The 22,831-nt window shown below is 44.7% G+C and overlaps 1 protein-coding gene across 1 annotated transcript; it reads left to right on the top strand.

Annotated features, from left to right (window-relative positions):
* Positions 1 to 11,594: 11,594 nt before the first annotated feature.
* On the top strand, positions 11,595 to 19,002 carry ERFL (ETS repressor factor like). Its single transcript, XM_032227665.1, has 5 exons — positions 11,595 to 11,666; positions 13,024 to 13,286; positions 16,233 to 16,422; positions 16,972 to 17,095; positions 18,380 to 19,002. Exons 1-5 carry the CDS (start codon positions 11,595 to 11,597, stop codon positions 19,000 to 19,002), a joined length of 1,272 nt encoding a protein of 423 aa, XP_032083556.1.
* The last annotated feature ends 3,829 nt before the right edge of the window (positions 19,003 to 22,831 follow it).

Below are 22,831 nucleotides of genomic sequence, written 5' to 3'. Positions count from 1 at the left end.
CCCAAATCATCTAAAATGTTATGATTTTAGTAAGCATAAAACAAAAATAAGTTTTCAAAGGGTGGGGGGGAAACCTTGAATCGTATTGGGAACATAATTTCTCCCACACTGGAGAAAACCCAGCCATGGTGACATTTTAAAAAGTTGATTGGGGTGAAGAAGAAGAAAAAGGAATCTAAATTGGGTGCCCAGCTGGCTGTTGAATAGATGCCGGCTGCCGAGAATTATTTCTTGAAAATATTTCTCTGCCCCACTTTGCTTCTCAGACTTGATGTCAAAGGCACGGATCACGTATCCGGTGTCTCTATTTAACAAAATATTTCAACCGTCTGGGAACATTTTAGCAAATAAGAAAAAATTGGGGAAGAATCCCAGCTCCATCGCCAATAAATAAATCTAAATAAATAATGAAATTAAAATTGGCTGGGTCCGTCCTGGTGCGGAAACAAGAGAAGGAAACGCTGATCACAACCGAGTGAGTTGCTGAGAAATTTTCACAGTGCCCTTGTTGATTGTGCTCTTGCCTTCTGCCAGTTAGCAATAGACAAACATTTCCCACCCCCTCGTTTCAAACAGCTATTAATTGCACCCTTTCCCTCCAAGCGGTGGCTCCCCCAGGAATCTAGAAAGCTGTGAAGTTGATAGCTCCAAGCTGAAAGCTGGGGGCAATTGCGACAATCAAAGGGAGCTGTTTTTAACCTGGGGCTTCCTTTCTTTCGCTTGGCCTCTGAGGAGCGAATGCTGTATGTTTCATTAGCCAGCTGCTTCAATCTTGGTTCCCCCCCCCCCTCGCCAAGACTGAAATAATAGCAAGATGAGTCAAAAGCAGACTCTTGGCAGCCTGCGTTGAAATAGGAAGGGAGAACAGGGTTGACATGCCTTTCCTTTCGGCCCAGGATGTCTGCTAAAAGGAGAGTCAAAATGGCAGCCGCAACTATGCCATGGAAGCCCTGCCTGTTGGGCATAAAAAGATGTGTTAAGTTGCAGTTCAGAAGATTTATTGCTCACGCCTTTACCACAGGATCTAGTCCACTAAGGTTCAGTACTAAATTGGCGCCAGAAAAGGGTCTGCGGAATTCAGGAGAGTTTTGGAGTTGTTTGTGGCAACGTGAGGATTCTAGACTAATGACTTATTTAACTCCGCCATCAGTTCTACCTGCTCTTCTCCTGCATTGTTCCCCATGCAAAAAGGGCGGGGCAGGCATTGATCACATGGTTCCACCACAAAACCATGGTAGACAAAAGTGCGCTCGACGAAAGCACGTACGTGACGTCATCACAGCGCGACGAAAACATCGCACTGTGAACGGTAAATTTAAAATTAAAGCGAAAACCTTACCCTAACCCCCCCAAACCTAACCCTAAACCTAACCCTAAACCTAACCCTTAACCTAACCCTAAACCTAACCCTAAACCTAACCCTAAGCCTAACCCTAAACCTAACCCTTAACCTAACGCTAAACCTAACGCTAACCCTTAACCTAACGCTAAACCTAACCCTAACGCTTAATGTAACCCTAAACCTAACCCTAACCCTTAACCTAGCCCTAAACCTAACCCTAACACTTAATGTAACCCTAAACCTAACCCTAACCCTTAACCTAACCCTAACCCTAACCCTAAACCTAACCCTTACCTTTATGTGAATCGGCTTGCTTTAATTTAATTTTAATTTCAATTTAATTTATTTTTAATTTTTTTCGTCGCGCTGCTGATGACGTCAGGTACGCGCTTTCGTCGAGCGCGCTTTTGTCTACCGCGGTTTTGACGGGTCACGGATCACATACGTTTGGCTGCCATCTTGACTCTTATCAATCCTCAGGGTGCCGTCGGCCAGACAGTGTCGACTGGTGACCCCCAGGGGGAGAGCCTTCCCTGTGGGAGCACCTTCCCTCTGGAATGAGCTGCCCCCGGAGCTTCCTATAATCCCCGACCTCCGGTCCTTCCGACGCGCCCTAAAAAGTTGGCTTTCCCAGCAAGCCAGCCTGGCCTGAACAAAACAAATCAAAGTATTGATTATTGTTAATTTTAATTTGAATTCTTTTAAAAAAATGTGTCATTGTTAATTTTAATTGGGTTTGGGGATATCCTATTTAATTTCTTTTTTAACTTTTGTAGTATGTGTTTCTTTTAATGTTGTACGCCGCCCTGAGTCCTTGGGAGAAGGGCGGCATATAAATCGAATAAACCTCAAACCTCAACCCCTCCCCTACGGATTCTGCTTGGCACGATATTTACCGTAGTATTCTAGAATTAGAAGGGGGGAAAAAACCTTCTTCTCTTGTTTATGTATTTCCGGGCTGTTCACCCACTTCCTAGTAATTCTGGGTAATTTATGACACTACTGTAAAAGTTATAACAGCCCTGAAAATGTGACTTAAGACCAATCCTTCCACTTGGAACTGTATCACCATTCCACAATTGCACGATTTAAGATTTGTCTGCCTGACAATCAGCATGTTTTTATGATGGTTGCAGCATGCCAGGATTCTGTGATAGCCATTTGTGACATTCTCAATTGTCTTCCAACAAGCAAAGTCAATGGTGGATTCATTTAACGACCGCGTGATTCCCTTAACCACTGCCGTGATACACTTCAGAACTGGGACAGAAAAAAATCTTAAAATCAGTCGCTTAATCACCACCTGGCTTAGCGACAGAAACTCTCATTCCAATTGTGGTTGTAAGTTGAGGACTATCTGGATATTACTGGTTCCCCTTTGCAAGCGGGAAGTCCCAGTTATGTAGGGGCGTAAGCAGTGGTGGGTTTCAAAAAATGTTTGAACCTACTCTGTGGGTGTGGCCTCCTTTGTGGGAGTGGCTTGCCGCCCATGTGACCGGATGGGAGTGGCTTGCCGCCCATGTGACCGGATATGAAGATGCCGACGACACTTGTCAGAACCACCTTAAATTACCTCACGCACAGCCCTGGCATGCATAAGAATAGGATGTCAACTTGTGTTTTAAAAGGCATCTTTGGTTTGCGTTAAAACAACTTCAACACACGCAATGTTCTGATTGCACCACAAACGCAGTAGTCATCCTTACCTTTCACAGAGGCACTGAGTTTTATAAATAGGAGCATGATAGTCTAGAATAATCATATCCAAGGACCAGTGGTGGGTTTCAAAAAATGTTTGGAAGCTCTTCTGTAGGTGTGGCCTGCTTTCCGGGTCCACTGGTGGAACCTCTTCTAACCGGTTCCGTAGATTTGACGAACCGGTTCTACCGAATAGGTGCAAACTGGTAGGAACCCACCTCTGGGCGTAAGTGCTTGCACCGACTCGCTGTGTTTCCCTGAAGCACCTGTTCTGTTGTTCCATGGGGCATATACAGTTAGTCCTCAATTTACAACATCTGTTCTTTTAGTGACTGTTCAAAGTTATAAGGGCATTGAAAAAAGCGAATTATGACCGTTTTCCACATCACTATTGCAGGATCCCCATGATCAGGTGATCAAAATTCAGCTGCTTGGCAACCGATTCATATTTATGACGGTCGCTGTGTCCCGGGGTCACGTGAGCCCTTTTTGCGACCTTCTGACAAGCAAAATCAATGGGGAAGCCAGACTCAGTTCATAACCATGTTACTCACTTAACGGCAGTGATTCACTTAAGAAGGAAGTTTGTAAAACGGGGCCAAACTCACTTAACAACTGTCTTGCTTAGCAACAGATATTTGGGGCTCCATGGCCGTACATTGAGGTCTACCACTATTGGTTTCACTTGCTGCTCAATTTGGAAAAGTGGATTACTTGACATAAAATTTAAATCGAGGCCGCTTTGGGTTTAGCTAACTCAAACAATTTGTGCATTTTTTTAAAAAAAGGCACAGAACAAATTAGTTCTTGTTACACCCAATGGATCTAGATATTTACGGTTAATTAGGACAAAACTTACTAAATAAAATCCAGTGTGATTAATAGAGTAGAGCAGGGGTTCTCAGCCTTAGCATGGATGTGGGAAAGTCAACTCCCAGAATTCCAATTTAAATATATTTTTTTTAAATGCACAGTCTGTTTAGGTTAGCATCCAAATTTTGATCTTGGAGGCCAGAGGGACAGGTGTGTGTCAAAGATTACCTGCTAAGAAAATGAATGGACATATTGATAAAGATTCCGGAGCTGTGCCATATTATTGTAGACTTGATTTGTGTGTAGAGGTAAAAATCCAAATTTCAGGAATGGGTTTATGGAAAATGGAAGGCAGGACATCTCAGAGCTTCATTAAACCATTTTTACACATCCTGCAGCAGCTGTAGAAAAAGTGGATTTCCCCCCTCAGGGATCATTAGGGAAGAAGCCCGAAATAAAACAGCTGATATCACCACATTTTTATGCAACACTGTGGCTAGATTTGAAATGTCGGTACAGATCTATTCACTGGACTTCAAGAAGGCTGGTTTAAAGGTTAGAAAAACAGAATCACAGAATTGGAAGGGGGCTTCGAGGTCTTCTAGTCCAACCCCCTGCTCAAGTAGGAAACTTGTTCTGACCCCCTCCTCCGTCCAGTAACGAAAGCTGAGACAATCATAAAATGGAATGCCCTTTAATAACAAGACCAGACTCTTGGTGGCTGAAAGCCAAATAAACAAACAGATAAGGACTTTGGCAGCAATGCAAACAAACTCTGGCAGCAATCCAGCCTGCCAAGTTTGTTTCTCTTTAGTCCAAGCGTTGACTTCTGCAAGAAGGGCGTGGCACAAGCAGTCTCTTTTATAGTCTGGGAGAGGAGCTTAATGACCATTAGCTGAGCGTAATTACCTCCTGTAATTACGTAGTTGTTCTTGACGCCGAGTAGCCCTTCGATGGCGTGCATCCTGGAACAACTCACAGGTGGTTTCTGGCTCACTCTCTCTTGTCTCCTCCCCACTGATCCAAGGCTCAGGCGCCACCTGGTGGCCAACCAGTCTCTCTGCGCCCTGCTCGGAGTCGGAACCCTGTCCAGGGTCCTCCACATCCTCCAGGGCTGACTCATGGGGTCCCTCGCTGTCGGAGTCTGGTGGCAGCTCCAACGGCTCCTGCCGGACCACAACAGAAACCCTCTACCATTTCAGCCAAATGTCTTTCCAATCTCTTTTTTAAACTTCCAGTGTTAGATCAGCGGCACAATGAAAAGTTATATTTGGCATAGTGGTTAAGAGGCTGACCTAGGAAACAGAAGACTTCAGCCCTGGCATCAGCACTGTCATTGTTCCGATCCTGGTGTCCTTAACAAGCAAGAAGGGTTGTTTTGGTCCCGGCAAAACCCCTTTTATTTAAACGACTGTGCATTCCTTTCATTCACAGTCAGCAAGACTTGGCAAACAGTCTTTCAGAGGAATATGTATCGACACGAACCTTATCTCGCTTGGCGAGCTGCCAAATAACTAGTTTCCAAACACAGGGCAAGGCAAAACTTGGCACAGAGTCTCTTATAGCCACAAACATTCCAACGACTGAATGAATGGTTTCCTGCAAAAGCCCCCTCCCCATTCACCCCTCTTTTGTGTCCTATGGGAGGGGCCAATCACCTCCAAGGTGTGGCTTCACTCCCAAGTCAACCCTGTTTTCTTAGTTGGTCTTCTGGCAGCTCTGCGCAGGCGGATACTGGGAACAGGCTCCAGCTGTTCTTCTGCCTCACTGCAGTCTGCCTCGCTCTCTGCCTCCGACGCAGAGCCCTCGTCTGAGCTTTCCTCAGCCCCCAGGACTGGCCCATGTTCCTCCCCATCCTCCCCACTGTCCGACTCTGCTGCCAGCTCTATTGGCCGCTGGCGGGCCACAACACTCATTCAAAAAGGCCACCATGCAGGATTTCTCAAGGCGCCATTGTACCCACAGCCCAGCGCTCCCCAAAACCTTACCTTCAAGCGGGGTTGTCTTTCGGATGGCAGGCCTTGCAGCCTCTCTGAGGTGGCTCCAGGTCACACGAGACCTTCATTCTTGAAGAAGCTTCCGGGAATTTATATTATTTTTTTGTTTGCTTATATCTCGCCTTTGTTGTTTTTACAAATAACTCAAGGCAGGGAATGTATTCAACACCTCCTCCTATTTTCCCCACAACAACCTTGTGAGGTGGGTTAGTCTAAAAGGGAGGGACTGGCTCAAAGTCACTCATATGGCTTTCAGGCCTAAGGTGGGACTAGAACTCACTGTCTCCTGGTGATTGGCCCAAAGACACCCAACCAGCATTTATGCTTAAGGTGGGACTAGAACTCAGTTTCCTGGTGATTGGCCCAAAAACATCCAACCAGCATTCATGCTTAAGGTGGGATTAGAACTCACTGTCTCCTGGTGATTGATCCAAAGCCACCCAACCAGCATCCATGCTTAAGGTGGGACTAGAACTCACTGTGTCCTGGTGATTGGCCCAAAGCCACCCAACCAGCATTCATGCTTAAGGTGGGATTAGAACTCACTGTGTCCTGGTGATTGGCCCAAAGACATCCAAGCAGCTTTCATGCTTAAGGTGGGACTAGAACTCATTGTCTCCTGGTGATTGGCCCAAAGACACCCAACCAGCTTTCAGGCCTAAGGTGGGTCTAGAACTCACTGTCTCCTGGTGATTGGCCCAAAGACACCCAACCAGCATTCATGATTACCACCTCCTTATGATTGGCTCAGAGTTGTGGTCATAAGTCAAGGACTAAGTGTAGTGGTTTTTTTGGGGGTGGTGGTGGTATACAAAGTTGTGTTAAGGTGAAACCTTATGCCTTGCTCTTTATTGAATATTTGTTTCCTGGCCTTTCCATGAAATGCCAGCTTTGGTTTAAAAATAAAAGTGGGCTGGGGCCTTTTTTTTTAAAAATGGAGACATGAGGTAACAATGGCTGCAGGATTGTTACAGCTGTTTCTCATGTTCAGTAATTGGGCTGATTAAAATGGGTTGGTGCTCTGCCAGCTGGGGAATTCTGGGAGTTGTAGTCCAGGCGTCTTAAAAGTTGCCAGCGTTAGGAAACCTTGTTTTTGGAGAGGAAACAAAAAGGGAAGGATTGACCTTGTGCTGAGCACTGAAAAGGCTGACAGCGGAACATGGCCGGCTGGGAAATTCTGGGAGAGAAGAGCAACCAGGATGATTAGGGGACTGGAGAATAAAACATATGAAGAACGGTTGCAGGAACTGGGCCTGGCTAATCTAGTGAAAAGAAGGACCAGAGGAGACATGATAGAGGCGTTCCAATATTTGACAGGCTGCCACACAGAAGGAGGGGGGAGGTGTCAAGTTATTTTCCAAGGCACCTGAAGGCCAGACAAGGAATAACTAGATAGATAGATAGATAGATAGATAGATAGATAGATAGATAGATAGATAGATAGATAGATAGATAGATAGATAGAAAGAAAGAAAGATAGAAAGATAGATAGATAGTTAGATAGATAGATAGATAGATAGATAGATAGATAGATAGATAGATATAGATAGATAGATGATAGATAGAGATAGATAGAAAGATAGAAAGACAGATATAGATATAGATAGAAAGAAAGAAAGATAGAAAGAAAGATAGAAAGATAGAAAGATAGAAAGATAGAAAGATAGAAAGATAGAAAGATAGAAAGATAGATAGAAAGATAGAAAGAAAGAAAGAAAGATAGATAGATAGATAGATAGATAGATAGATAGAGGCTAGATAGATAGGTAGGTAGGTAGGTAGGTAGGTAGGTAGATAGGTAGATAGATAGGTAGAATGGTAGAAAGGTGGGTGGGTGGGTGGGTGGGTGGGTGGGTGGATGGATGGATGGATGGATGGATGGATGGATGGATAGATGGATGGATGGATGGATGGATGGATGGATGGATGGATAGATAGTGCTTGCATTCGCCTTTTTGGCATGTTGAGCAGAAAAGTGAATTGCTGACATAGAGAGGAGGGGGTCAACCTGTATTCCAAAGCACCTGAAGGCCAGTCGAGGAATGATGGATGGAAAATGATCCAGGAGGGATTCAACAGAAAAAAAAGAGAAATTTTCTGACAGTGAAACAATCCACCCATGGAACAGAAGTTGCCTTTGGAAGTTGTGGGAACTTCATCGGTGGAGGCTTTCAAGAAGAGACTCAATTGCCATCTGTCAGAAATGGTGTAGGGTCCCTGCTTGGGTGGGGGGTTGGACTGGATGACCTACAAGGTCCCTTCCAACTCTGTGAATCTGAAATTCTGAAAATTCTATTGCCAAGGTTGGGAATCCTTGCTTTTAGAGACCAAGGAGGAAGGGAAGCATTGACGTGGCTCTCAGCACTGAACTGAGGCCAATAGACGGGTTGATGGTTGTCGGAATACTTCAAAGGGCTTAGACCCATCAAGACTTTTTCAACATTTCAACATTTCTGGACCCTCCTGTTATGTGTATGTGAGGCTCTGCCTTCCATCCTTTCCACGTGTCATCCTTCCTCATAGGTAGTCCTCTAACTTATAACAGTTCCTTTAGTGACGGTTCAAGGTTACAACAGCACCCCAAAAGCGACGTGGCTGGTTTTTTTTACCGTTACGACCTTTGCAGCATCCGCATAATCGTCGGAATGGAGATTTTGCAGTATCCTTCCCCTGGAGTCGGGAGGGAATGGAGATTTTGCAATATCCTTCCCCTGGAGTGGGGAGGGAATGGAGATTTTGCAGTATTCTTCCCCTGGAGTGGGGAGGGAATGGAGATTTTGCAGTATCTTCTTCTGGAGTGAGGTGGGAATGGAGATTTTGCAATATCCTTCCCCTGGAGTGGGGAGGTAATGGAGATTTTGCAGTATCCTTCCCCTGGAGTGGGGAGGTAATGGAGATTTTGCAGTATCCTTCCCCTGGAGTGGGGAGGTAATGGAGATTTTGCAGTATCCTTCTCCTGGAGTGCAGTGGGCATGGAGATTTTGCAGTATCCTTCCCCTGGAATGGGAAGGGAATGGAGATTTTGCAGTATTTTTTCCCCAGGAGTGGGGAGGGAATGGAGATTTTGCAGTATCCTTCCCCTGGAGTGGGAAGGGAATGGAGATTTTGCAGTATCCTTCCCCTGGAGTGGGGAGGAAATGGGGATTTTGCAGTATCCTTCCCCTGGAGTGTGGTGGGAATGGAGATTTTGCAGTATTTTTTCCCCAGGAGTGGGGAGGGAATGGGGATTTTGCAGTATCCTTCCCCTGCCATGCTCACCAAGCCGTGCTCACAGAACCGGTAGCAAATTTTTTTTGAATTTCACCACTGCTCCGATGCCTGAGCTAGGCATAAAAATACTAAGCGGGGGGGTGGTGGTGGCAGGGGGGCTCTGATATTTCCCCCCCCCCCAACTAGCAAGGTACCTCTCTGGAGAAAGGCCCATCTCACACTTGGTGAGCCATGGCATTTCACCTGATATATAGAAGGGCCTTGGGGAAGGTGAATGCAATTTACTGCAGGGGGGCCCAAGGTGCTTCGCGTAACTGAAAAATCAAGGCATCGATCAGCAGTTCATTAGGCCTGTTAATGACAGATTCCTAGATAGAGGCACAGATCGGAGGAGGCCAGCTTGACCTCGCCTGCACCGGAGGGATCCGGTACCTTCTGCCTTGAAAGGTTGTCCCCTCCTGTGCCTGGAGCCAGCTTTTTAGCTGTGATTAATGCGGATGGAGGGTGGAAGCAGAGGTGACCGAATCGCCTATCCCAGCGCCCTAGAGAGGCCTTTGTTTAAACACTTGGCCAGGTGGTTATTAAAAGCCCAGGGAAGAATTAGGAGCAAAATGTTGAAGTCCACACTTCTTAAACCTCTTCCAAGGTTGAGGAACATTGTATAATAGACCCGGAAATTAGGTTCTACCAGCAGAGCATAGAAGGAAACGAGGGAAATAGACAATTCACAACAACTTTAAAAGAGGGCTCTTGTTTTATTTTGTGAACCTTTAAAACCAAACCTCAGAACTATGTGGAACAATTAACTCTCCTGTGAAAACCCAACAGGTTAACAGTGTTGGAAGGGACCTTGTAGGTCATCTAGCCCAACCCCCCCTCCCATCAAGCAGGAGACTCTGCATCATTTCTGACAGATGGCAGTCCAGTCTCTTCTTGAAAGCCACCAGTGATGAAGCTCCCACAACTTCTGAAGGCAATTTCTGTTCCATGGGTTGATAGCTCTACGGTCAAAAATTTCTCCTTATTTCTAGATTGAATTCCTCCTTGATCCATCCATTATTCCTTGTCTGGCCTTCAGGTGCCTTGGAAAATAGCTTGACCCCCTCCTCTCTGTGGTTGCTCCTCAAAATATTGGAACCCTGCTATCACATCTCACCTGGTCCTTCTCTTCACTAGACTAGCCATGTCCAGTTCCTGTAACTGTCCTTCATGTTTTAGCCTCCAGTCCCCTAAACATCCTGGTTGCTCTTCTCTGCCCTTTTTCTAGAGTCTCAACATCTTTTTTATAGTGTGGTGACCAAAACTGGATGCAGTACTCTAGGTGTGGCCTTACTAAGGCTTTATAGTGTGGTATTAGTATCTCACTTGATCTTGATTATATCCCTCTGTTAATGCAATTTAGGATTGGACGTATTCTCTTTCTCTTGTACACAAAGAATCACGTATTCTCTTTCTCTTTTACATACACACACACTCACACAAACACACAATTGTGACTTGGAGAGCATACAATATGCCTAGTTCACTCAGCATGTCTCAGTTCAGATTGCTTTGCCCGAAGCGGCTGTCTGATCCTATCCAGGTCCCCCCACCCCCCCGAAATAATTCCTGCAGAGTTCCGTGAGATTTAAGTTCCAAGTAGCTGCAAAATTGAAGAGGGCAAAAGTGAGTGGAGGAAATCCGGGGGCTAACTCTGCCTCGGTCTTAATTCACGGCTTTGTCTTCCTTCCCAAATTATTTCCATTTTTTAAATATGCTTCTTACACGTGAAATGTTCTCACAACGCCAGTTTTTTGTCGACATTTTAAATAAAACGTGTGTGCGCATTCTGTGGAGTTATATAAGTCATAAGCCTACAATCCTTATTTTTTGCCAGAAAGGAGCCCAACGTTTCTGGAACAAGGAGAAAGGGAGGAGGAGAGGGGGAGAATTGTGGGGTCCTTGGTGCTCTCTGAGCTTGGTCGTTTCCTTCCAGACGTTTTCATTACCTAACTAGGTAACATCATCACTGCTAGAAAGGAGCTGGATTTGCTCTCTGAACAAACAGAGACAAACACAGAAAGCAACGCCCACTCCCTTCTAGCACTGATGATGTTATCTAGTTGGGTAATGAGATGTCTGGGTCAAAAACAAGCACAGACAGCACCAAGGACCCCACAGTTCTCCTCTTCTTCTCCTCCCCTTCTTCTTGTTCCAGAAAGGTTGGACTTCTGTGTGGCAGCAGAAGGGTTCTAGGCTTATTACTTACTTAACTCCACCACCAGCTCTGCCTGCTCTTCTCCTACGCTGTCCCCCATGTAAAAAAAGAGGGGAAGCAAACCCCACTCTATTCTAGCACTGATGATGTTCCCTAGTTGGGCAATGAAAAGTCTGCAAGAGAACAACGAAGCTCAGAGAACACAAAAGACCCCACAGTTCAACCTGAGCTACAAATATTATCTCCTACTGAAATTTATATTCTGCTAGTCGATAACCCGGCGTTGCCCAGGTATTTATTTGTACAGGGAAAATGTCCAGACCAAATGTAATTCCTAATGTTGGATTTCCCCACTTACCTGTGGGACTATTGTGAAGCTGCTATCATGGCAACTCTGGTGCGCTGTACAGTAGAAGACATTTTACGGCAGTACAGTAGATGACATTTACAACAGTACAGTAGAAGACATTTTAAGGCACAACAGGCTGTATCTTAAGAGAACACCACCACCCTCCAAGGGGTGTTAGGGGTATCTTACTCCCACAGTATTTTTTTTCCAGAGAGTAAGTCACCTGTGTTACCAAGTTTGGCTGAAATTGCTCAAGGCGTTCCAGAGTTATGCTGGAACACACACACACACACACACACACACACACACACACACACACACACACACACACAGAGCGATAGATAGATAGGTAGGTAGGTAGGTAGATGATAGATAGATAGATAGATAGATAGATAGATAGATAGATAGATAGATAGATGATAGATAGATAAGATAGATAGATAGATAGATAGATAGATAGATAGATAGATAGATAGATAGATAGATAGATAGATGATAGATAGATAAGATAGATAGATAGATGATAGATAGATAAGATAGATAAGATAGATAGATAGATAGATAGATAGATAGATAGATAGATAGATAAGATAGATAAGATAGATAGATAGATAGATAGATAGATAGATAGATGATAGATAGATAAGATAGATAAGATAGATAGATGATAGATAGATAGATAGATAGATGATAGATAGATAAGATAGATAGATAGATAGATAGATAGATAGATAGATAGATGATAGATAGATAAGAGATAGATAGATAGATAGATAGATAGATAGATAGATAGATAGATAGATAGATAGGCTAGATAGATAGATGATAGATAGATAAGATAGATAGATAGATAGATAGATAGATAGATAGATAGATGATAGATAGATAAGATAGATAGATAGATAGATAGATAGATAAGATAGATAAGATAGATAGATAGATAGATGATAGATAGATAGATAGATAGATAGATAGATAGATAGATAGATAGATAGATGATAGATAGATAAGATAGATAGATAGATAGATGATAGATAGATAAGATCGATCGATCGATCGATAGATGATAGATAGATAGATAGATAGATAGATAGATAGATAGATAGATAGATAGGGCGATAAATTGGGGGAGAGGGAGGGAGGGAGGGAGGGAGGGAGGGAGGGAGAGAGAGAGAGAGAGAAGTATTGTCCAGATGAAAGCTAGCCTCTGAACCTACAAATGTAAAAAAAAAGTCTTTCTATATGGAATAATAGGATTTTAAAAAAAGATAAATGAAGTAAGATGAACTAGTTAAGACTTGTGACCTACAATCAGTTAATTATTATTTGAATATATGTTTTTATTGATACATTTTTTAAAAAATAAACATAAAAAGTTCCATATCTATCTGAACAGCGTGTTTCTCTGGGGGCACAGTCAATTATTATTATTTTTTCACCGTCAGGTTTCGCTTTCCCTGACTGGGCCTATAAACCCGAGTCGAGTCCCGGCTCCCGTCAGATCCAACTCTGGCATTTCATCCTGGAGCTGCTGCAGAAGGAAGAATACCAGAATGTCATCGCTTGGCAAGGGGATTACGGGGAGTTTGTCATCAAGGACCCCGACGAAGTGGCCCGGCTGTGGGGTATTCGTAAGTGCAAACCCCATATGAACTACGACAAGCTGAGCCGCGCTCTGAGGTGAGACATGGAGGAGGTAGAGATTTTGGCTCCTGTTAGCATCTGGGGATGAGGGGAAGTGGGTCTACTGCAATGTGTCTCAGTCCTGGCAACTTTGAAGATCTGTGGACTTCAATTCCCAGAATTCCCCAGGCAGCATAGAATTCTGGGAGTTGAAGTCCACAGACCTTCAAGTTGCTACAGTTGGGAAATACCATTCTCAGGTGAGGAAGGGTACTAGTAATGCTTGAGATTAGTCTTCAGAGCCGAGGTGGCGCAGTGGTTAGGGTGCAGTACTGCAGGCCACTTCAGCTGACTGTTATCTGCAGTTCAGCGGTTCTAATCTCACCGGCTCAAGTTTGACTCAGCCTTCCATCCTTCCGAGGTGGGTGAAATGAGGACCCAAACTGTGGGTGGCGATATGCTGACTCTGTAAACCGCTTAGAGAGGGCTGAAAGCCCTATGAAACGGTATATAAGTCTAACTGCTATTGCTATTGCTATTCAGAGGCCCCATGTAGCCTGCAATATACTGTATTTTGTGGAGTATAAGACCCCCCCCCCTAAAAGAGGGTGAAAATTTGGGTGCTAATCCCTAGCACCACATAACGGAGTGAGCTCCTGTTACTTGTCCCAGCTTCTGCCCACCTAGCAGTTCAAAAGCACGTAAAAAATGCAAGTAGAAAAAGAGGAACCACCTTTGGTGGGAAGGGAACAGCGTTCCGTACGCCTTCGGCATTGAGTCATGCCGGCCACATGACCACGGAGACGTCTTCAGACAGTGCTGGCTCTTCGGCTTTGAAACGGAGATGAGCACCGCCCCCTAGAGTCGGGAACAACTAGCACATATGTGCGAGGGGAACCTTTATCTTTGCCTAATGCCAACTTCCAGTGCCTGAATATTTAAAAAAAAATAGTCTTTGAAAAGTGCTTTAACAAGTGGAGAATAATTCATTTTCCAGCATAAGGACTCAAAAAAAAAAGTTTAGCTGGTGACTGCCATCTTCAAAAGAGGAATTCTCTCCCTATGAAGGATGATCTGTGGCATTTTTAAAGGACTTTGCATAAGGCTCGTCCATCATCTAACTCCAAAGAAGCCACAGAATTATTATTTTTTGGGAGGGGGGGAGCTTCAGAGAACGGTTGTCGTATTTATAAGCACTTTTGATTAATTAAGCGGCCTACCAAAACTCTTACGATTAATTAATAAAACTTCCGTGATGCTGCAGCAGCCTTGACAAATATTACTGTTATCTGTAATATCAGTTTATCATCCTGTCATGTCACGAGGAGTGTATTCCTTCTCAGGTGTCAAAAAAAAAAAACCAAACCCCTCAGCTTTCTTCTACCTCTTCAAAGGGCATGATAAAACCCGCACGATCTCCGCGGTTATACCTTCCCCGTAATTGATCGACAGCAATATTTGTTATCGCTTATTAATTAACTGCATCTCCCTGGCCGCTTGAGAATCCTCTTCCCTAATTAATATTTATGAGGAGCTAAGCGCTATTGACACTTCCTATTAACTCAGCCTGGGAATTCAGCACTGCTTTTCCCCAGTAAATAAATTCTAAAGACGCCCTCGCCAACCCCACAGGAGGAACTCAAAAGAGATGCGTTTCGAGCACAGACTAAACCAAAGGGGAACTTGGTGTCAATAAACCATGCCCTGCTAGGGGGCGCTTTATTTGAAAGCGTGCTGATTTCTCCAAATATACCAGTAGGGGGCACTGCACTGCAAGAAAGAAAAAGCGATTTAATTGCCTTTCCAAAAGAATGCCAACGAGTTCTATTTTTGTTGGTATTTCCCCCCCAGGTGTCTAAATGGTTGCTGAAAGGGGGGAAAAAAGGATTTAAGATTCTACGGTTTATTTTAGCTATCGTCTCTATAGAATTTAGCTTTTGGGTGTGAGTTTTTAAAAGGCAGCTCGTCTACCGCTGCAAATATGGATCAAATCGTTTTAAATCAATAAATGAGGTGCTTTGGTAATTGATATTAGAAAATATTTTTATCTTTTGGGTTTTGCCTTATCCTGCCCCAAACTCTTAGCTTGAATCAGGGTTGAATGGTTTGGATTAGAAGAGGAGGGAGAGGGAAGATGGGATGCCGAACTAGCTTTAGAAGTGAGTTTCAAGACCCCAGATGAATTTCTCACATATTTTGAAATATGCTGTTGGACAATGTAGAATGAAGTTTCCCAAGTCTTAAGTTTAGTTTTTCTTTCTTTCTTTCTTTCTTTCTTTCTTTCTTTTTCTTTCTTTTCTTTCTTTCTTTCTTTCTTTTCTTTCTTTCTTTCTTTTCTTCTTCTTTCTTTTCTTTCTTTCTTTCTTCCTTTCTTTCTTTCCTTTTTACCTCTTTCTTCTTTCTTTCTTTCTTTCTTCTTTCTTTCTTTCTGTCTTCTCCTTTCTTCTTCTTCTTCTCCTCCTCCTCCTCCTCCTTTTCTCTTTCCTGAGGATGACTAAGAATTCTTCTTCTCCTTCTTCTTCTTCTTCTTCTCCTCCTCCTCCTCCTCCTCCTCCTTTTCTCTTTCCTGATGATGACTAAGAATTCTTCTTCTTCTTTTTCTTCTTCTTCTCCTCCTCCTCCTCCTCCTTTTCTCTTTCCTGATGATGACTAAGAATTCTTCTTCTTCTCCTCCTCCTCCTCCTCCTCCTCCTTTCTCCTTTTCTCTTTCCTGATGATGACTAAGAATTCTCCTCCTCCTCCTCCTCCTTGGGTGTGGCTGTAATTTGAGGACTTCTGTTTTCCTTTTTTTTAAAACTAATAATTAAACACAGGATGGATGATGCCAAATAAGTGGGAGCCCACTGACTTATTCCGGCATGTTCTTTTAACCAAGAATGGACCTGCCATTTCCATCCCATGCCTCCTTGACATACAGCATATTCTGCGATTACTTTTGGAACGGGGAATTTACATATCCCCGCCCACCAGCCGCTAACTCAGCTTCTCCGTTACTTTCTGCAGGTATTACTACAACAAGAGGATCCTGCACAAGACCAAAGGCAAACGCTTCACTTACAAGTTCAACTTCAGCAAAGTGGTGTTGGTCAATTATCCCCTCCTGGACATGGCTGCCAACTCCCCGTTTCTTCTCGCTCAGAATCCTTTCAATGGGACCAACCATGGAGCTGACTGCACCCCCCTGACCACCGAGGTATTGATTTATTTTGGTTTCTTTAGTTTGTCAAACGTGTACGAGATGACAGGTAGAGGCATGGAAGCGAGCACATGAAATGGGTGCAAATAAAGGGGGACAGTTGGAGAGGGGCATTCGGCACACTGGTGCATGCCCCCTTTACGAACCTCTTAGGAATGGGGCGAGGTCCACGGGAGACAGTTTGAGGTTGAAGCTGTGGGGGGTTTGAGGATGTAACAACCGAGTCCAGGCGTTGATCCCTCTGTTGCTGAAGTGTATTTTCTGCAATCGAGCTTGGAGCTTGAGTTTGAATCTATTGTTTGCCCGTGTATTATTGCGGTTGAAGCTGAAGGAGTCCTTGTCAGATAGGAGGTTGTAGGACAAGCAAGAGAGAGAACAGAGTTAGACTGTAAGGGTCTCTGCAGAAGACCTTGGGAGACCTTGGGAGATGGGGAGGCGGTGGTGCTAGAGAGGTGAGCAACGGGTGTTCAAGGTTTTCTCAGAGTCTCCCATCCTTCCCTCCCTGCTTTGCTGCAATCTCTCATCGGCTGGCTTCGTTCTCTGCAGGCCTTGCAAAGCCTCTTCTCCAGCCCTCGCTTGGGGGATCCCGCCAGCCGCACCCCACTCTTTGAACGTCAGCCAGAACCAGAGAAACTCAGGCTGGATGCAGCCTTCCCGTTCTTGGGATCAGGTGAGTGGGTGGGTCTGGGTGGGTTTAGGCTGGGGACCAAGGGGCTAAAGGCTTCTAGAAAAGGCATTTTCCTACCCTTCTTCCTTCCTTTGGTCCCTTACATTCTTTTCCTTCCATTTATCCTTCCTTCCTTCCTTCTCTTACATTCTTTTCCTTCCTTCCTTCCTTCCTTCCTTCCTTCCTTCCTTCCGTCTTACATTCTTTTCCTTCCATTTATCCTTCCTTCCTTCCTTCTCTTACATTCTTTTCCTTCCTTCCTTCCGTCTTACATTCTTTTCCTTCCATTTATCCTTCCTTCTTTCCTTCTCTTACATTCTTTTCCTTCCTTCCTTTCCTTCCCTCCATCCTACATTTTCCTTCCTTCCTTCCTTCTATCTCTTACATTCTTTTCCTTCCTTCCTTTCCTTCCCTCCATCCTACATTTTCTTTCCTTCCTTCCTTCTGTCTCTTACATTCTTTTCCTTCCTTTCCTTCCCTCCATCCTACATTTTCCTTCCTTCCTTCCTTTCTTCCTTCCTTCCGTCTCTTACATTCTTTTCCTTCCTTCCTTGTCTCTTACATTCTTTTCCTTCCTTCCTTCCTTCCTTCCTTGTCTCTTACATTCTTTTCCTTCCTTCCTTCCTTCCTTCCTTCCGTCTCTTACATTTTTTTCCTTCCTTCCTTCCATCCTACATTTTCCTTCCTTCCCTCCTTCTGTCTTTCCTTCCTTCCTTCTTACATTCCTTCCTTCCTTCCTTCCTTCCATCTTACATTTTCCTTCCATCTCTTATTCTTTTCCTTCCTCCCTCCCTCACTCCTTCCCTCCCTTTTATATCCTGTTTTTTCATTATTTTTACAAATAACTCAAGATGACCAACATATCCAACACAACTTCCTCCTCCTGTTTTCATAACCCTATGAGGGAGGGAGGGAGGTTGGGCTGAGAGAGAAAGACTGGCCCAAAGTCACCTAGCTGGTGTTCATGCCTAACGCAAGACTAGAACTCCCATATTCCTGTTCATTGGGCCAAAACCACCCTCCTGTCTTTCATGCCTAAGACAGGCTAGAACTCCCAGTCGCCTGGAGATTGGCCCAAAGTCACCCATCCGGCTTTCATAGCTAAGGTGGGAGTAGAACTCAGAGTCTCTATTTTTTTAGCCTGGGGTCTTGATCACTAGTCCAAACTGTTTCAATGATAGATTTCAAAGGATATTAATATTATATAGGGAGATTACTCTATCTCAAACACGTTTATCCAATTCTTGGTCTCCGTATCCACTCACCTCTCTTTCCTTCTCTCCACAGGTATGGCTGGCTACACGAAACCTCCCAGTTTGCTGACCCCCTATGGCCGGAATGCCTCCTTTCCCGAATACCCTTGGAATTTTAACCCTTACCTGTCCAGCACTTTCCCCCTGAACAGCTCCAAGCTGCCCACCTCTCTCTATTCCCCTCATTTCTACCCCAACCCTTTGTCTGGCTCGCTGGCCCAGCTTCCCACACCCATCTCCCTCCTGACCAACGAAAACCCCGAGAGAACAACAGCCCTGGCGGGTAGCTCAGTGCCCAGGCTCTGCCTCCCGACCCACAGCACCACTCTGCCCCTCCGCGGGGATGCCCACGGACCCAGCACTCGCGCTAAGGAATTGCTAGGCACCAGGCCACCCAGTCCTTCCGGAGGCCGGGGGGCTAAGGAGGACCCGGCGTCCGATTCCGAGTTGGAAATCACAGATTTGAGTGAATGCAGTTCGGAAAACGAAGGCTGCGATTTTAGCCCCGACAGTTTGGAGACGTTAGAGAGCCAGGTGCCAAATTTCAAACGGCTGGAGAGCAAGCGGGCAGCCAGGGGAAGGCCCGGTCAGCTAGATGGGGAGGTGGGAGTCAGCCTGGGTCTTATCAAGCAAGGGAAGGCTCTTGCAAGCAGTTGAAAGCGAGCCCCGAGGTCTCTGGTGTGTGTCCCCCTTACCCCAAATTCGAAACCAAGGTTAAAGGAAACAAGGTTAAAGCCCACCCCTCTGTGTCCACTCGATGTCTATTTTTATAGGAAAGTTCTATTCAAGGAATATACTGCGTCTAAACCCCCCACCCCCCAACCCATACAAACACCCCTTCTCCAGGCCTTCAGAGGGGACTGGAATTCTCTCCCTGCTCAAAATGACCCACGATGCTCCAGACTGGGGCTGGAGGATGGTGGTGGTTGAAGAGAGATCCCCAGATCCCACCTGGCTGGTGGACCGATCGAGAGTTTCCTGGTCACACTTTTCCTGCTCCCCCTCCCCAAATTTATTTCCTCCGAGAGGCTGCTCTGAGTTCAAAAGCCCTGTTGCCACCACTGTCCGTCCATCCGTTCCCAGATCTTGTCCACAACTGAACTCCCTGTTCATGGATTGGCTAGTTCCACAACAGTCAAAAAGAAGAAGATCCCAATTCAAGGGGGGAAAAAATCCCTATCTCAAAGGTAAAAATGTGCAATAGCTTCTTCTTTTCCGTTCTTAAAAAAAGAAGGCCATGGAGACTTGTAGCGAGAATCCGTTCACTTGGTGCTGGTGGCCGAGAGAAACACCCCCAAAGTTTCTCTACCTTCATCTGGCTTCATCCCCAATTTCAGGCATCCACCAGAGATGAATCCAGGGTCCTTCCAGGACCTTTTTCCAACCAACCTCCTTTATTTAAAAGGCAATGCCTTTTAGCTGCCATAGACTTTAACCTGTCTCTCCTCTTGAATTCACTGAAATTTCTCCTAGGCTTCTTGGACAAACGGGAAGCGCAGGAGAATTTTCTGGCCAAAGTACAATCTTGGGGTGGCTCAACTCCCTTCTCCTCCCTCGCAGGTAGCTTTAACAGTCATTTAAGAAAGGCAGCTGTTCCCTTGGTGACCCAGCAGAAGCTTAAAGGCTGCCCCGTTTTGAAAATTTGTACGGAAATGTATAAGCAGGAAACCCAACAATTGCAGCTAATTTAAATCGTGCGTCACAGCTGATCGTTGGAAATACCGATTCACCCGAACCTGTAGCATTTCAACCCCTGAACGAAAGGAATGGTTGTTGTAAATCGAGGATTATCTCCGTGGGCACCCAGATTATCTCTGCTGGGTATCATTGTTCTTTACATTTTAACATTTTTCGGAGCGCAACTAAATAGGAAACATACCTCTTTGGGTAACATCTGGAGATGATACGGAATGAGCCCTCCCCCCCAGCTTGGTTAATGGCTAGGAACAGCTGGCTAATCCAGCTGCGCTTCAAAATTAGGAGATGCTGGAATTTGCGGAAGAGAGGGACGGTGGATTGGCTTTATTTCACAACCCCATCCTGAACTTTTTGAAGTGCAATATCGTCTTGTCTACTCTGGTGTGACCTTTCTGTAAAAACATGCTCACCCCCAACCCATCTCCCCGCTTTCTCCAAAGTGAGCCAACACAATTTTCAGCCCCCCCCCGCCCCCATCGCTGTGCTTTTGTGTGACTCCGTGTTTTAAACAAGAGAAACGAAACTGTACTTGTGTGGTGGATATGAAGAAGTTGTTCAAAAGTCCCGTTCCTCTCTTTTTTTTCCCCTCCCTCCCTTTCTTGTAAATATCGCATTAATTTATGGAGTGTAAAAAAAAAGGAAAAAGAAAAAAAAGAGATGGAAAATTTTACACCAGCTGCTCCCGCTGGCCTCAAAAGCAATAAAATATCTATTCGCTGCATCTCTACTCACAGGTGAAAGGCAGGATAGGTGTGTGTGTGTGAGAGAGAGAGAGAGAGGGAGGGAGGGAGGGAGGGAGGGAGGGAAAGAGAGAGGGAGAGAGAGAGAGAATGTCTCAAAGGAGTATATTTCTTTCTCTAAAGAGCAAATGAAGAAATCAACAACACACCATCAGAAGAGAAGTCCCATTCAATTCAATGGCACCGATTTTCCAAAAGGTACTATTTTAAGACACCTGGGCCTCAACGCACACACAGCCAGAATTTTAGCATTGCAACTGGTCTTGGGTTGAGCTCATTAGCAGAATAATAATTTAAAATTTAACCTTTTGAGAGTTAATGGGAGGAATCTTAATTTTACCAAAGGATGGAGCGATTCGAGCTGCATCTCCTTCTTTTGGAATAGAACTCCAAGCTGCTTGGACAGTTTTGTTTCATTTTACCCAAAGAATCCTGGGAAATGTAATTACGGGAGTTGCTGAAAAGTCAATATTAAGGACCAGAAGCCGAGGTTGCTTTTCTCTTCTTCCTCCTCCTCCTCCTGCTTTTTCCTTCTTTCTGCTTTCTCCTCTTCCTCCCTCTCCTCTCTCTTCTCGGTCTCCTTTTTCCTCCTGCTCCTGATTTTCTTCCTCTCCTTCTCATCTCTTTCTGCTGCTGCTGCTGTTTCCTCCTCCTCCCTCTTCTTTGCCTTCACTTCCTTCCTCCTCCACTATGCTACTAAAGGTGGGATTCAGGAGGTTCTGACCAGTTCTGGAGAACCGGTAGCGGAAATTTTGAGTAGTTCGGAGAACCGGCCAATACCACCTCCGACTGGCTCTGCCCCCATCTGTTCTCTGCCTCCCGATCAGGGAGGGAATTGGAATTTTGCAGTATCCTTCCCCTGCCACGCCCACCAAGCCACACCCACAGAACCGGTAGTAAAAAAAAAATTGAATCCCACCACTGATGCTACTAGACCAGTGTTTCTCAACCTTGGCCACTTGAAGATGTCTGGACTTCAACTCCCAGAATTTCCCAGCCAGCATTCGCTGGCTGGGGAATTCTGGGAGTTGAAGTCCAGACATCTTCAAGTAGCCAAGGTTGAGAAACACTGTACTAGACATTCAGTTCCCAGAAAGATTAGACAAGGCTTAAATGCCCAGAAAGGACCTCTCTCCCTCTTATCTTTCTGAAGAGCCATTAGGGCAAGGCGAGATATTGGTTTGAAATCCATATATTAATAGAGAACCTTGTCCATGGACTCTCCCACCCAACCTATTAAAGAGGCAGAAGACCCTACAAGGGTCTCAGGGAAAGTTGTGATGTTTTCATGCTGGGGAACACAAAGGGTGAAAATTCATGGCAACTTTACCAGCTCCAAGGAACCAAAATCCAAGAAAAAAAAAAAACCAAATACATGAGAAGGACAAAGGAAATGGAAAGATAAGATTTATTTCTTATTATATTCATATATATATATATATGAATATAATTCATATATATATATATATATATATATATATATATATATATATATATATATATATGAATGAATATGAATGAATATTATTCATATATCTTTTTACAAGTTTGTCTTTGGTTTATTCTGCTCACTTTCTGCCTTCACCCCTTTTGCAACCTATGTAGCTTTCCCCCTCCCTATGGATTGTAAGCCGCCCTGAGTCCCCTCAGGGAAAAGGGCGGCCTATAAATAATAAACAAATCTACAAATCAAATCTTTTCTACCTTAAGAGCCCTCCAGAATTCCTTATACATTTTGCTAGGAGGAATTCTGGGAGTTGTAGTCCAACAGATCTAGAGAGGATCAGACCAAGGAAGCCGGTGAAAAGGATGGGATGCAGGAGTCTCAACCCGTATGCTCCTAAGGGAGGGCAGAAAACATTGCAATATCCCATAATACCTACCCTTCCTTTTCATCCCGTCATTGAACAGATGACAAAATAGTTGGACTTGGCTCTTAAGAGGCCTTCCCCCTTTCTACCATTCCCACGATGCTTTCTTATAAAAAAGCCTGCACTATAACATTGGCCTTTCTGCTTTACGTGTGAACTGAAATCCACAATGAACCA

This window comes from Thamnophis elegans, chromosome 12, assembly GCF_009769535.1.
Source record: "Thamnophis elegans isolate rThaEle1 chromosome 12, rThaEle1.pri, whole genome shotgun sequence".
NCBI classification, from domain to species: Eukaryota; Metazoa; Chordata; class Lepidosauria; order Squamata; family Colubridae; genus Thamnophis; species Thamnophis elegans.
Note: the sequence above shows the minus strand (reverse complement) of the source record. Positions and strands in the feature narration are given on the sequence as shown.

Coding starts and splice junctions, on each gene's coding strand:
- ERFL (XM_032227665.1), top strand. CDS start 11,595: ATGTTGGATTTCCCCACTTACCTGTGGGACTATTGTGAAGCTGCTATC. Junction 13,287..16,232: donor AAGCTGAGCCGCGCTCTGAG/GTGAGACATGGA, acceptor TACTTTCTGCAG/GTATTACTACAACAAGAGGA. Junction 17,096..18,379: donor CTTCCCGTTCTTGGGATCAG/GTGAGTGGGTGG, acceptor TTCTCTCCACAG/GTATGGCTGGCTACACGAAA.